The 16,624-nt window shown below is 48.1% G+C and overlaps 1 protein-coding gene across 1 annotated transcript in view; it reads left to right on the top strand.

Annotated features, from left to right (window-relative positions):
- Positions 1–16,624, top strand: part of TMPRSS3 (transmembrane serine protease 3) — a 171,598-nt gene that overhangs the window by 36,987 nt on the left and 117,987 nt on the right. The window contains exons 6-7 of the mRNA XM_075593018.1: positions 6,219–6,347; positions 9,818–9,861. Coding sequence (XP_075449133.1) covers positions 6,219–6,347; positions 9,818–9,861 — 173 coding nt within the window. The remainder of the gene's footprint in view (positions 1–6,218; positions 6,348–9,817; positions 9,862–16,624) is intronic.

The following is a 16,624-nucleotide window of genomic DNA, read 5'->3' as shown; positions in this document are numbered from 1 at the left end:
TAACTGCTTTACATTTGTTTCAAATCTATGTGCTTTCCATGTTACACGGAATTTATAGGTTGTTTGAGACTTTTTAGAATAAAATTATCTTAACACAAGTTCCAGTTGATCTTTGGATCACAGATGTACCATATATGTGTAACGGGTATTCCCTCTATCCCAATCACAGATATAGTGTGTGTGGATGGAAACCTATGTGTTACCAGGTGTGGTGCATATACCTGTAGGTTCACAAGAGGCCTGAGCCTCCGTTGATTGGGAACCTGGGGTGAGTCCTTCGGCTCGATCTGGTTTACAGCGCCTCCACCTGTGCAGGGTTCTAGGAATGTAGAAGATTGCTTACACAGGACCTACATATACAATAAATACATACACGGAGATGTACATAACCAGTTTATATATATATGCAGGAATAATCACACCCTTATAATACTACTCCCCCTCGGGGGTAACTCCACAGCCAATAACGTAGTCCCAAAGTGTCTTTCACTCCTCTAGGAGTGTACCTTCCACCCACCACCGTGTGCCCCACACCGTGTCCACAGTTAACCCCTTTGTCCCGTGGTCAGCGCTGCCACTATGTGAGAATATAAATATGGGTAGGTGATTTGTTGGTGCACTTTTTGAAATGTACCTGCCGAGTGCTCCTGCACTCGGGCCTGCAAGCGACTTCGAAAAGGATCAGGCGTTTGGTGATCCCGTCTATGAGCCGGTGTTTCCTCGCTCGGGGTCCACCAGGGGCGATCCCACCCTGGAGATAGTCTCTGTCTGTTTGGGCACAGACTTGAGCCCAAGTCTCTTCACGGGGAGCGCAGCGTCCGCTGTGTCCCTATCTAACACTGGCACTAATGTGACAGGGTCCCTAACCTAGGGCCTGTCCCTATAGCACTACAAGCTGGGGGTTTCAGGACCTATCTGGGGTCTAGGGGATTGCTGGCCTAATGCAGTGGGTCACTGACACCTGCACTCACCTCCTTCCCCTAGCTCTCCTGGTCCAGCACTGACTGTCTCCTGCGCGTGCAAAATGTATCCTTTCCTTGCAAGCAGGGGGCTCCTGCAGCCCTATTGGCTCCCTTGTGTCATGGGGCCGCTCACGAGGCTCATGGGACTTGTAGTCCCATTTAAGAGCCTTCCCTGGTAGGCTAGGGTCCGCGCTCTTCTTCCTGCGCATGCGCAACTCTGCTGGGCCGCCGGGGGGCGTACTGCGCATGCGTGACCTAGCGCAAGATGGCGGCGCCCTGCTCGGGAGCCGCCGAGAACCGCCGGGACGCTCAAACGCTCCCTGCACTGGCCCCCACCCTCCAGAAGTGCCGGCGGGTCCATCGAGTGACTCGCGGCAGCGGAGGAGACGAGGGGGGGGGGGGTCGCGGGGCAGCAGGCACGCAGAGGGGACCTGGCTACACATGGTTCACCAAAGTACAATGAGGACTTAAAATTGAATTGTTTATACAATGCCCTTCCACTATATATATATATATATCATTATGTTCAGCCCCTGTTGTTCCACTGCTGGATGAAGGCCCCCCCAATTATTGCGGATGCAAGCCTCTCTTCTCCATGTTGCGCCAACACATTTTCTGATTTCATCCTCGCATCTTGCTTTTGGTTGTCGTCTTAGTCTTTCGATATGCCTTACATCGCAGCCGGGTACCATCTTTATACAACGGTGGCCATTTATTCTTGCGATATGACTGGCCCGCCGCCACTTAAACGTCTTCACTTTTGTGTTGCTGTCACAGACTTTTCTTTGCTTCTGAACCCATTCATTCTGCTTCCTGTCTCTCCGGATAATGTCTCTCAATTCTTCTTTGAGTTGTCTGAAGCTTCCAAATGATCTTTGCATTTAAGCTCCAAGCCTTACATTCCAGCGTGAGCACAGACAGACTGTGCTGGTCAAGACACGTTCCCCATGAGGCAATGTGTAAGGTTCCCTTAGAAGATGAGCTTGTTTTTTCCAAATGCACGCCATCCTATCCGCATTCTCCATTGTTTACCATTCAATATCTTTTTCCTGTTGGAAGTTGGTGACATGGGATCTCCCTGTTACACACCTTTGCTTATATATAATTGTAGCCCTTGTACCCCCACCCTAAGTGATATTGGGGGTCTGCTTCTTATCTGGCTACTTTCTAGGTGTCGGGCTGTGCCTGTCGGTTGGTAAACAGGAGGGCTGAGTGCTTTGCGATGTTGTGGGGAGAAACAGGACAGGTTCACAGGTTACGTTAGTTCTTGCTTGGTACAGCGCCTCCGGTCAGTATGGGTCCTTGGTGTGGAAGGAGAATCCATACTGACACCTTTGTTCTTTATAGGGGACATTGACTCACACAGGTTCTGTACAACTGAATCTTTATTGCGTGCAGATGTCACAACAGATCAGATGCATCCTTTTCTGCCTTTTCCTTATTGCAAGGCCATGGTTAAGGCTTGAGGCCCAGACCATGCCTTATGGACTCCTCCTCTGCCTCCTAGTGAGACAGAGTGTATATGTATTCACTCCACAGGGGGAGGAAAGAGAGCAAGACAGCTCTAACTCAATAACTAACTAAATTTAGTGCCCGAATTTATAACCTGGGGTTGGTGATTGTAACCCTGCTCCTTAACAGAGCAGGTTGAATACTCATTGGTCATCATACATTACAGATGAACCAATTAGTATCCTTGCCTCAGGCTGGCACTCTCTGGCTGTTGCTAGGGCCCGCCTTTTGGATACTGCTAATACATCCAAGGCTGCAAAAGCACACAGGCCTTGTTGAAGCAATTACCCCTCCACTGCCTGCACCTAACAGGACTTACACTGGAAAGGTCCAGGAAGAGAAGTAGCGGCCGGAGGCTAGGCTACATAAAAATAGCAATCTCTCCCAAAAAAGGAAAATTTGGCCAAAAACATAAAGCTTTTGTCCCCTGATCGTGATCTAAAGGAATACAAATAACCTCTGGGGTTCCTGGGGAACTCCTGTTCCTTTTGTGGGAGCCCTGAATCCCCCCCCCCAAAAGATCTGTAAGCCTTATTTGATGTCAGATCTTGGGGTACAAATCTTGTCTTTTCACCTGAAACCTTATCCACTGGTTGTTTCATATCAGCACCGAATATCAAACTCCCTTCAAATGGCATAGATCAAAGCTAGTTCTTGGAGGCAGTGTCTGCAAATCCGTGCCTGCAGGAACGCCAGGCGAGCCTGCAGGAACTCCTGGCAGTCAGGCGCCAGGCCGAGCCTGCAGGAACTCCAGGAAGCCAGGCCGTGCCTGCAGGAACTCCTGGCAGTCAGGCGCCAGGCCGAGCCTGCAGGAACTCCAGGCAGTCAGGCCGAGCCTGCAGGAACTCCAGGCAGTCAGGCCGAGCCTGCAGGAACTCCAGGCAGTCAGGCCGAGCCTGCAGGAACTCCAGGCAGTCAGGCTGAGCCTGCAGGAACTCCTGGCAGTCAGGCGCCAGGCCGTGCCTGCAGGAACTCCTGGCAGCAACATGCCAGGCCGTGCCTGCAGGAACTCCTGGCAGTCAGGCACCAGGCCGAGCCTGCAGGAACTCCAGGAAGCCAGGCCGTGCCTGCAGGAACTCCAGGCAGCCAGACACCAGGCCGTGCCTGCAGAAACTCCAGGCAGCCAGACACCAGGCTGCATGATGAATGTTTAGGAAAATTTATATATTTTTAATTATTATCTGAATTGGGAATCCCTAGCTTCCTGAAATATTTGCACTTTTTTGTGCCAGTTTTGACACAATAAAACCTACAAAAATACTGCAGGACCATGAACAGAAAGTTGAACACCATCTCCTGATGATATTGTAACTTTCTATTAACTTACGGAGGGAGTTCTGATCCAGCGGCCATTTTGTGTCCCCTGGTAAAGTGTTCTAGACTGGTGGACGAACCTGCTTGGTGATCAGGAACTGGGGAGGGGGTTCCCGGAGGTCGGACACAACGGATCAGCTTCGGAGGATCGCTTGATTCTTGTAAGCGAAAATTAAAACTACGAAAAATATATATCTAGCAGCGTGAGCTGCTGCTTTAAAAAGTAGCGCCTGATTTCCAGAGATTGTAAACCTGTTAAACAGGTCAGAGCTCTCTGGGCTTCATTCTAACAAGATTGACAAATTTATGTGGTTAAATATATGCATTCTGAAAAATGATGGTAAGAAATCATAGCGGCACATATCTACTAAGCGCTGCAATTTAAGATGGCACCTTCCATATGATTGGGCCATTAGGTGTCTTCCAGTCCCAGGAAGGTGTCTTCTGGAATAGCATTGCCCGAGAGTGGGAGTTTCCTAAAACGTGGTAAAGGTTTTCTAATAAAGTTTATATGTGTCTCCAGCCCATTAAAAGCCCTATAACAGTGTCTGGAGGGCAGTTATCATATAAGCGGAGTGGAAATTCTCAGCGATTCCCTTTACAAACTGGGACTGAGCTGCGATGTGTTGGCGAGACAGCGAAGCGATGGTGGGAATGTGTTATTTCTGAGAAATCGCCCGCCCTGTAACGCTCGGTGAAACGTTTTGCCAGGAATTGAATGTGGGGGGAGACACACTGAAGGTGTTGCCGCTGGACTTTCGATGTTTCGCACATCTAACGGATTCGATCTTCACTTTCTTTTGTAATATGAAAGCGAAGTCAAACTTGTTCCCTCCACTTTAGTGATAAATTAACCCAACTGTATTCCTGGCCTGAACCTTTAACCACGGCGCGATGAGGAAGCCCGAGGCCAAAGTAACCGCAGGGAGATATTTTCAGCATGAACTTTGCAAACATTACTTAAGATTCTTTCCTTCTCTTTCTCCCCCTTTTTCCTCTTTCTTTCCCTCTGTATCTTAGGGTAAGGGGTTTTAGGGTAAGGGGTTACGATTTTTAGGGTACGGGATTAGAGCAAGGGTTTTAAAGTAATGGGTTAAGTTAATTAGGGAAAGGAATTAATGGTACGGGGTAAGGTTAGGGGCTTGCCTTGGAGGTGAAGCAGCTGGTGAACAGATGTCCCGGTGACGAGGTGAGTTGTGGTGAAACGCCGGCAGAGATTTGGTCGCAGCAAAACGGCCGCAACCAAATATCTTAAACTGGTTCTGATCTGGTTCTGATCCATGCAAACTGTGATTCATTCCCGAGTCCTTCCTCAGGCTGATATGAGCCGCCGGGGAATGTGGGTAAAAAACAAAACAAAAAAAAAACGTTTTAAATATTCAGTGATATTTGCTATTTTCACGGGTAGGTATTCCCATTTGCAAAACGATTTAAAAATATCTTTAAATTGTGCAACTGCCGTATAAAGTGATAGAGAAGATGTTTAATGGCTGAATGCTTTAACCTTACTGCAGCTATAATTTCCAGTGGCACAATATAATACAATCAGATAGCTTACATTCCTTTTCTGTAACACCTTCCAAAGGAAAACGATAATTCTTCTGCTTTATACCTAGTGTCAGAAAGGTCCTTCTGATCCGCCACAGATAAACAATGCACATACTGTATGAACTAAACTCAATGCTCCGACTGTCCATGTTATATCTATCTTTGCGCAATGCAGAGAGAGAAATATTTGAGCTGTGAATAATATTGTACATGACTTTAACGTTTTATTTGCACCTCCCATGCTAATTAATTACCCCTTTCTCTCTGCTTAGCACTATTCCGTAAGTAAACGTAGTGTGGTGATTTTTCTTACAAGCACCAAAAAGCCTCAACACTAGTACTAGGTATTGTCCAGAAAATACCCAACTCCCCCCCCCCCCCCCCCAATATCAGAGCTCCTCTAATAACTTGTTAGGGGTTTCACTACAACACATCACCTTACATTTTTTATTTAACTGCTTAATGGGTCTTAACTAGAGATGGGCAATTATTTTTTGCTGATATGGATTCGCCTTTTCCTGCTTTATTATTTTATTATAATTTTTTTCTCTCACTGACAGACCACGCGGTGGACTAATAATCCGCGGTCGGATTTTCAACAATCCGGCGTCCAATTGTGGAAACCGCGGATTGGATTCTTAAAAAATCCGTCCGGATTGTATCCAACGGCGTTTTTTGGATTCATCCGCGTGGATTGAAACTGGAACAATCCGTCGGCGGATTTTACACCGCGGGAACGGGTTTTGTATGGAAAGTTAGGGAAATTCGGGGAGACGGATTTTGTGCAGTTCCGCCCGCCCCTCGCCCTGACGCCAAGTTGAGGCTTTTTAGTAGCTTTCTCCAGTCACATCTTGGTGGTCTGATTCCTGTTGTTCCTTGCAGCTACGTGAGTTCCGGGTATCTGCCCGTGGTCGCCGCAGAAGAACAATTTAGAAGATATTTTGTCTCAGTCACCAAATCTCCCAGCTCTGCCGGCCAAATAACATTGCTACAGCAAGTAATATACCCAAGGTAAGCTTTACATTGCGTAAGTGTGATCAGGAACGAGTGGTCCCCTCACTGCAACGTACAAAACACAAAGAACTCAGTGTGTCTGCCTCCACAGGTCAACAAAACCGGCTTCATTTTTCCCATTGACACATTATACAGAGGTTTAGCTGTATACAAGTGTAAGACCTCTACCCCCCTCCTCCCCCCCAAGGGAGATCTGCTGGTATATAGAGTGTTACTGGTGCGGTGGTGCATGCAGGAGGTCTGATTCTCCGCAGATGGTAGTGGGAGTTAGATAACAGGACAGGCTTTCGGTTCTCCCCACAGGCACTCCTCCAATAACATAGTCGCAGACCATGGACGGTACAACTTGTATTTTGGAACCAGCATACAGCATCTACACCCCCTCTTCCCTGAACTAGCACGTATATTTGATTATATATTTATCACTAATCACTATGTGTTATGCACACTTTTTATTTTATTATATCACCGTGCTATTTGCGCTTGCACTATTTGTTTGCATGCTCAAGGTAGAATCATGCCCACTCCCTAAGGTGCAGCCTGGAACTCCACACTAAATGTAGGTAGCCAGCATCTTTTATACCTGGCGGGGGGTTAGTAACCCTGCCCCAAAACTGGGCAGGTTTTAGATGATGGACAGGCATGACATCACACTGCATGTGACCCAGTAACACCCCCCCATGCATGATGCTCCCAACTGCCATTAGGCCTACACCTGGATATGGCAACAAATTATCCAGTGGCCTACAGAACTCACACGCTGGCCCATGTGAAAGGGATTTAACCCTGACACTACCTGCCCCGTACCAGGACTTACATGCTAGGGCCAGAGAGCATATAGCCAGGCCACATGGCTACACGAGGATTCTTGGTAGTGGGGCATCTAATTGAGCGCACACAGGGCTAGAAATCTAAAGATCAACAAATAACAAAGAAACACATTACGTTATCAGTATTTAACATCAATTCTATTTATCGACTTATACACTAAAGCCAGATAACCTGTGGTGAAGCAGTGATATGTCAGTGATATTGTAACACAAAACGAGTATTCACATGAATTATTATGAATACGCCAGTCACTAAACTCTGATATCTGCCGATATTGGGCTACCTTGAAAAATATCCCCAATTTGTATCACCTTCCCCAGGCTGGCGTTAAGCCTATCTTGCCTGTGTATTTAGTATCATTACTATTATACAATGTGGGTTGATACTGCAATACTGAATCCAAGCTTATTCCTGCTGTACTAATCTCTTTGTCTCTCACTCTCTGTATTACACCAGTCTTTATTGCTCAGGACAATCTGTGCCCCTGCTAGCGTTTTATGCGTGCTGTACTTAGGCATTCTTCACTGGAAGTTTCAATGTCTTCAGCGACTTTACCCACATAACTATTGCAGCCAAATCACTATGGCAAATTGCACATTAGGGTGATATTATGAGTTTTCAGAATTGCATTGAGTTTGATAGTCTTGTCCTTTGTGTAATAAAATTAGATTTGAGACAGGGATTCATTGTGTCTGTAATATCCCACACAGACTGCGGTGTGCACACTGATAGCATCATACAAGCATAAATTATATAACAAACGCGTTGGGAATTGCATCAGTGCGAACCTGGCTATGGTCTTACAGCACATCTCAACATTTCCAGCTTACAAACTCTAATCAAATCCTGAGCAAATCTCATCAGGTCTCCTTTTGTGCTTAGAAATACCGTATGGAGCAATTGTGTCCCTGCACCAATGAAAATGTTGCTGTTTTTTATGCATGTGTGGGTTCTGTGTGTGTATAAATACAAATGTATTTTCAGAAAACAGCCTCTTTTCTCTGTAATATTTTATCGCTGCTTTATTATGTATGTTTTTTATTTGTTAGTTTATGGTGTTTCACATTGATGATGAATATTTGTTAGTGAGCGGTTACTGAGATTCTTGGGCGCTGGTTTTGTCTGTGTAGGGTTTTCTGTAACGCTGTAATCCTGATGAAGGCTCAGCATGGCGCCCAAACATTGATTAGTAATAATATAAATGAAAGTCTGGTGTAGCTGGTCTCAATCTATGAATATTATAACCCAGACTCGCCCTTTACTCCAAATTCCAGTACAGGAACCACTCCTTTGTCCTTTGTCCAGGAATATACTATTGGCATTTATTACACAAAATCAACGTGGCAAGACAAGATTTCCTCCACATATTTGAATACTTTGTAGGTTTGGAAATGTGAAAGTTATAAAAAGGACTTGTGAGGTTTAAAGCTTGTGTGCGGCTTTATCAGCGTTGGCTCATTAAACCCGCAACTAACCTAGATAGCTTCTGAAAACTCTTCAGATGGTATAACACAAAGGGATAGTTTGCATACCGGCTCACCATATCCTGTAGCTATCGAGCCACCATTAATATAGCCTGTTTATGCCCTTTTCCAAACGTCACACAAAACACAAACCAAATATGGCCGTCTGTATGTTCTGCAAATGTACTACGCAGGAGGAAACAAACTTTTACATTTATTGTAAATTTCATAAATCTGTCACCAGCAAAAGGCACTATAAAAAAACCTGAATTTCAACTGTGCACATCTTGGTGCAAATCAATCCATTTATTTTCTTACAAAAGCCCTAAATACAATAAGTGTTGATTTGTCCCCATGATCTACTCAATAATGAACATGATATCTGATCCTCTGAGATCTGCGATCCTCTGAGATCTGCGATCCTCTGAGATCTGCGATCCTCTGAGATTTGCGATCCTCTGAGATCTGCGATCCTCTGAGATCTGCGATCCTCTGAGATCTGCGATCCTCTGAGATTTGCGATCCTCTGAGATCTGCGATCCTCTGAGATCTGCGATCCTGAGATTTGCGATCCTCTGAGATCTGCGATCCTCTGAGATTTGCGATCCTCTGAGATCTGCGATTCTCTGAGATTTGCGATCCTCTGGGATCTGCATTGTTGCCAGTTTTCAGACCAAAATCTTTGTTAATATTTCGTGTATATATATGAACGAATCAGAAATCCTCCCGAACAAGAGGAACATTGTTTTATAGAATAACTCATAAGAAATGTACAGACAGTGTGTCAGCTGATATCCCACTCCCCTATTTGGACAGGTATGGTGTAATAAGGTATGAGGTTTCTGGGGGCAGAATTGCAGATTGTAGTAAGCCTTACTGTCTTCAGTGCCATTGTCACGCGCGCTCACAGCACCGAAGGCATGGGCCCCCCGCCGTTCGATCGTTGCAGCCCTGTCCCAGGCGCCAAAGTGCTGGGGACAGTAAGTCTGGCTACATCTGTATATGTTTAAAAAATGTGCCTGAATTTGTATTATTTACAGCATTTCACTTAGGTAGGAACATTTCTTTTATGGATGTTTTGATCTGAAAGGTCCAACCACACAGCTGTGTTGGAACCATGCCTATGTATTATCTATACATGAATATTTGTATTTTTGTTTTTTTTTATATTAGGGAGCATTGTTCTTCAGGAAATGTCACCACGCTAACATGTGTCCGTAAGTATGTGGATGCAATCTGAGTATATACAATATTATCCTGTGAACACATCGTAGTGCATATTTTGAAGAAAAAGCCCTGTACCCCCACCTGACCTATCATCGCTATTCATCTGAACTCACGGAAACGGTACGCTTTGTAATTGTATTATTAATAATAGATTGTTTCTGAATCTTGTGCATAGAATACAGTACATAAGATACCTGTATGGGGTTATGGAAGGTTCTGGTGTCTGCGGTTGCATGCATTGGCTGAAGATCTTTAACCGGTGGCTATACTGTGCCGGCTTTAATACTTGTTTAACACGGTACCCCTTTTCCAAAAGTTGTATGCTATAACTGCTTTGAAAAGGTGACATGAGAAACCGTAAAAAAGATGCACAGAAGATATAAATCTGTAAATCACATCATATCAATAAGGATCGGGTGCAGGTGAAATTAGACGTGTACCAATGTAGGAGTCTTCCCACCTTATTACCCCGATTACAAAGTGACACGGCTGCCTTATCTTCTGTACATCTTCCGTGATAACGCCCTGTGTTCTGAAACAGCTGTGCCATTACTAGGCATCTGAATGAGTCCTGGTTGGGGCTATTTAATTCATGTAAGAGGCATCGGTTCAGTGGCAAACTCTCGTGGAAGTTACATAAGGCTGCGGTCCCAGTGCGTTCTACAGCGCACGCCTCGGCGCCCCCCAATCTATCCGGGCCCAGTACATGCGTTGGCGCACATTGAGCAGCCGCGATGTACTGCAAGTTTTCTCACATACAATTTTTTGGTATGTGGAAATTGCGACGGAGGCGTGGCCACGCCCCCGCCGGCGGTTCAGCCAATGAGGGCGAACCAGCCGCGTGAGGTCATGACCACGCCCCCGCAAAAACCCCGCCGCGCCCCCTCCCGTCCCAATTTCTCCCTCTCTCCCTGGACCGCGATCTGTGGTGAAGCGCTGTGCACGTGCCGCCCCCCCACCCCCGCCGGGCGCGCATGCTACAGAACGCACCGGGTCCGCAGCCTTAGACCCTTAGAATATTGCATCAAATAACCATGCGATGGGGTATAGGGCACGGTGTTGGGCTTTATTTACGGTCATTGGTAAGTCACAGGAGTTAATATATAACACAGACATTAACACTTCAGGAAACTTGTAGGGGGCAGTTCCTGTTATACAGGAATAGGGAGAGGGAATGGAGATATGTCCGCTTCAGCTTAGGGTGCAGTTCCTGTTAGATAGGAATAGGGAGAGGGAATGGAGATATGTCCGCTTCAGCTTAGGGTACAGTTCCTGTTAGATAGGAATAGGGAGAGGGAATGGAGATATGTCCGCTTCAGCTTAGGGGGCAGTTCCTGTTATACAGGAATAGGGAGAGGGAATGGAGATATGTCCGCTTCAGCTTAGGGGGCAGTTCCTGTTATACAGGAATAGGGAGAGGGAATGGAGATATGTCCGCTTCAGCTTAGGGGGCAGTTCCTGTTATACAGGAATAGGGAGAGGGAATGGAGATATGTCCGCTTCAGCTTAGGGGGCAGTTCCTGTTATACAGGAATAGGGAGAGGGAATGGAGATATGTCCGCTTCAGCTTAGGGGGCAGTTCCTGTTATACAGGAATAGGGAGAGGGAATGGAGATATGTCCGCTTCAGCTTAGGGTGCAGTTCCTGTTAGATAGGAATAGGGAGAGGGAATGGAGATATGTCCGCTTCAGCTTAGGGGGAAGTTCCTGTTAGATAGGAATAGGGAGAGAGAATGGAGATATGTCCGCTTCAGCTTAGGGGGCAGTTCCTGTTAGATAGGAATAGGGAGAGAGAATGGAGATATGTCCGCTTCAGCTTAGGGGGAAGTTCCTGTTAGATAGGAATAGGGAGAGAGAATGGAGATATGTCCGCTTCAGCTTAGGGGGAAGTTCCTGTTAGATAGGAATAGGGAGAGAGAATGGAGATATGTCCGCTTCAGCTTAGGGGGCAGTTCCTGTTAGATAGGAATAGGGAGAGAGAATGGAGATATGTCCGCTTCAGCTTAGGGTGCAGTTCCCTCAGTCTATTTATTTAAATCTTCACTATACTTTAGGTCGGGGGGCTCAACTCCAGTTCTCAATCCTCCCCCTCCCCAACAGGTCAGGTTTTCCGGATATCCCAGCTTCAGCACAGGTGGCTCTGTCAGAGGCTCAGTCTTCAATGGTTTTTATAGACTATACTATCCTGAAAGCCTGACCTGTTGTGGGGGGGGGGGGGGGGGAGGCGGCTGGAGTTGAGCACCCCAGCATTAGAATATTGTTTCCATCTTCACCCCTCTTTTTTCCCTACTCACTAATATTTCTTCCTTGGGAATTGTTGTGTAATTGCAGACATTGTTCTTGCCCAGTTGTTAACACTGCAGCCGGGAGGACTCTGGGGCTCGGAGGGGTCATTAATAATAAACAGTCGGCGGCTCCAAAGTGTGTCCCACTGAGGTGACTTTCACTGGCTTTGTGCTTCTAAAACTCACAGTTCAATGAGGTTTTCATATTTTTGGGATACAGCAAAAAAAAATTGGGCGGTAAATAGGAACAAGGACAGAGTAATTGTCAGGGGAATAAACTGAGTAAAACAATATTACTTAAGTAATAATCCCAGAAGAACCGGGCATTACTGGCCAATAATGCCCTGGTTGGGTTACCTCGGCTTCGCCTCGGGCCTTCAACTCTTCCAGCCAGGGCATTATTGGCCAGTAATGCCCTGTTCTTTGGGGATTATTACTATTATAGGCTAAATGTAGGCTTTTTTCATAAATAATAGACACACACACACACACACACACACACACACACACGCACACGCACACGCACACGCACACACACACACACACACACACACTCTGCAAGCTGCTAAAATTCCGGGCATTACTGATTGGATAATGCCCGGAATTTTATCCAATCAGAGAGCAGGGTTTTCAATAATGCCCAGAATTTTACTGCTTTAGCCTATAATTAAGCAGATTTCTCAAACTGTAATTCAAAGCAATTAGAGTGTATACGTCAGGAATCCATGTACAGGGACAATATATAATACGCTGGGCTTGGGAGGATACTAACTTAGAGATTATAGCAAAATAAGGTCTGGACCGAACACTGGGCCAACTTGTTAATGCATTTTCTCCAAGGTTTCCAAGTCTGTTAAGCTTTGAAACAAGAGATATGTGTGTAACGGGTTTTCTGTATGGCCTGACCCACCCAATCTCACATTGGCCCCTGTGGTCTAACCAGTCCCCATTACATGGTCGTGTCTGGTGGTGCACCTGTTGGCAACAGGACTCCTGAGTCTCCCGCATGATGTTGTGTGGGGATTGCCAACCCAGACAGGCAGCTGAGGTAGTGTTCGTGAGTCCTACCTATATCCAGTGCAGCGCCTCCACCTAATCAGGATCTCTGCGTCTGCAGGAAGATGTGACTGATGAGGAACTCCTCTGTGGTGCCTCCTCCTGTGCAAGAACTTCACACCCACACAGCAAGGATTTGTTGAACTTGAGCATCTTTATTGTAGTTGCGGTATGGGCTAGCTGCCCCTCGCAGTGATGAACTCAGCCGCACATCTCGGCGTGTGATCCCTTCAAAGGTACACCCTCCCAATGGAGTGGGATCCCCTCTCCCCTTAGGGAGATCACCCCTGTGCCAGGTCCCTGGACACAGTATGGCGTTGATAGCTTGATGCTGATTGATATAGAATGGGGCCACTAGTTACAGCACTAGCGCCCTCTTTCCCCAGGTCTCAACGCAGACCTGCTCCTTCTCCAACACACTAACTTTGAGCAGTGCTGTGCCTTATATCTCTCAGGAGGCAGGCACATCTCTGATGTCACTAATGGTGGACTAAGAGTATGTAGCCACTCCCATCCACACATAGGGCACCTCACCAGAGTGTGAGGGCAAACCTCCATGATTACTGCTGGCATCCCTGTAACTTACCAGGCCTTACTGCCAGCAGGAGAGGAAACTGCAGTCCATTTTATATCATGGCTACATTCTCCCCCTGGTGAATCCCAACGACCCGTCTGGGACCTAAATTTAGGTACCTTCTCCGGGAAGCACTGAAAAATGGAACACATACTTGGTTACAACTTTTGAATTTGCAGTAAAGAGTATCGCACCAAGCACGCCCTGACCAGCAGGCACTAACTCGCGCAACAGCTGCCCTGTACCTCCTAATAATAGTGACGTGGGTCGGGCTTCTTAATTTCCCGACCCCCCATATCCAGGACCATGATGCTGTACTCACGCGGCAGCCCAATGTCTGGTCTATAAACGACTTTATGTTTATAGATGCTCCGCCCTATACTCCATACCCGCATAAGCTGCGCTATTCTCTCCTCAGCCTTGCGTTCAGTAATGGCGCCACCCTTGTTCACCATGTAGTGTTCGATGGTTTCCCTCAGCCACCTGTCCCTATTGTCCTCAATCTCCTGCATGAGGGGTTCAGGAACATAAGGGTATTCCAGGCCATGGGAATTCTTATATTTGGTGATAATGGCCCTCTCCGCCCTACTGGCACGGGTCAACTTTGCGTTGCCCGCTTTTCCAGGCAGCACCCATGATAGCGGTTCATCTGTTTCCACAGGATCCGTCAATCTCCTGGGACCATGGGCTCTATGTTATTATGACAGATCTGGTACCACCGCTCCTGCATTTCCCTTTTCCGCTCTTCTGCAGTAAACTCCCCACGAGCCCACCAGTAGTCAACCACATCCTCCTTCTCTATCAGGAACCGAGTACGGTCCAACCACCCCACATAACCCTCGAATAAGGGGGCCCACCACCGGGTCTCCCTAACCTCTTCTGGGGCCGATTCTATCGAATCCCCTTCCTCTTGTTCCCCCCAGGAAGACACCCCAGATGTCCCGGTAGATCGGGAATTAGGCCGCCCCACCCGCTTGGTCCTATTTGCTATAGTTACACTCACCACACTAGCGCAATCACTGGAGACTGACACCTCCTGCGAATACCCTCCACCCACCAACCCGTCATCGGATGTGAAGCTTCCCAGTCTCTCCCCAGTCCGTTCCTCGGAGGTACCCTGGGACCCTCCGGACATTCCCAAACTTGACGAGGACCCCCGGGAAAACGTGGCCGGGACTGGGGTTTTAGCTAGGGCGTGGGGTTGGGCATAAGAGCGGACGGTGGGTATCTGCAGGGTTACGACCCGCTCTCTACCACTGCATTGTCCAGAGTTACCGCAAGGGCTCTCCGCTGGTCGGGTCTTACCGCTCTCCTTTCTCGCCGCCTGCCAACTCTTCTTAGGACCGAGCGATCGGGAAGCACTGCTCGATCCGTGATGCGTAGTCGTCTCTCCGGTTATTCTGCCACGCCCGCCGGAAGTGACGTCATCTACGAGGCTGGACGCTCCGCCATCTTGGGATGGGTCCCCAAGCGGGACCTCTTCCTCCAAAACGACATCCGGCAGCTCCGCTGGTTTCGATCGCACCGCCTGGGCCTGGTACCGCCTTTCCTCCGCCGATGTCGCCGTCGGGGCCTGGTAAGAACAAGGGCTGCTCTTACCAATCCTGGGTGTGGGTGTGGATTGACCCTCACCACTGGAACCGCCGGTCCCCGGAACTGGGGGACTCCGTTTCTTGGTCTTCCACGGCACTGGTGACACCCGGTTATTTTCACCGACAGCCCCGGTAAGTGGCACTTTTCTCCCATTACCGCCACAGGAGCTTGTGGTTTGCCGGATCACCGCACCGGACGACACCATAGGTTCCTCGTCAGAGGAATCCACTTCCACCTTGCTTGGGGGCACCCCCCGGGGTGACCGCCGCTTAGGTTCTCGGCCAATACACCTGCCAATAGTTTCTTTCTCCTCGGGCTCAGTTTTAGCAACCGGCCCTGATCCCCATTCTCCGGGATCTGCAGCTTCCCTCCATAGCGCTCCGGGGAGCTCGGTTGACAGCATAGCCGCATCTCCCATTGCCTCAACGGCCTGGATGGGTACAAACGTAGGCATAGGCCACAAGTACTGGAGACCACATTGCGGGCAGCGTGGAGCTGTACCCACGGCGTCACCGGGTAGTCTGCACTGTAAGCAGAGGCACGCCATTGTCTCAGTTCCTGCCACCCGAATCACCAGGAAGCCTCCTGGTGCCGAATAGGGTTGGGTGGATACCATAGTATTCTCTCCTTGCTTACAGGCCATAGTCACGGTAGGGGCTACTCGTAGCAGTGGTCTGTTCAGCGTACTGGCTCCTCGTGACTGACAAGCAGGGGTTGAGTTCCAACCACTCCCTTGACTAGCTCCACCCTCATCTGACAAAGCTGGAAGCCACCCCCACTAGTGGAGATTAGGGGCGGATCCCACAACTTTATAGGATGTCCTGGGATTAGTGCTGTACTTTTCACAGTCCTGGGGGGCGCGGCCTCAGGTTTCGCGCCACCACCCGAGCACCACTCCTTATTTGGCGCCATCCCCGACCAAACTTTCTCAGCCTCTTTGTCTTTTCCTCCACAGGCAGCACTAATTACAGGAACTACTTTCTGTAAGGGTGCGGCCGGTTCACCAGCTCCTCGCTCAGCTGAATCCGTTCCCACTGGGCATAATTGGAAGCCACTCCCCCTGGTTGAGATTAGGGGGAGGTCCCACAAGTTGATCGGGTGACCCAGCACTGGGGCTGAGTTAGTCATTGTCCATGAAGGCGCGGCTGCAACTTTCGCGCCATACCCCCATCAGGGTGGGGCTTTCCTGTTGGCGCCACTCCTGGCCAACTTTCTGTAAGTCCATAATCTGCAGAATTTTCTGCAC

This window comes from Ascaphus truei, chromosome 3, assembly GCF_040206685.1.
Source record: "Ascaphus truei isolate aAscTru1 chromosome 3, aAscTru1.hap1, whole genome shotgun sequence".
Taxonomy (NCBI): Eukaryota; Metazoa; Chordata; class Amphibia; order Anura; family Ascaphidae; genus Ascaphus; species Ascaphus truei.
This window is presented reverse-complemented; position numbering and strand designations above follow the sequence as displayed.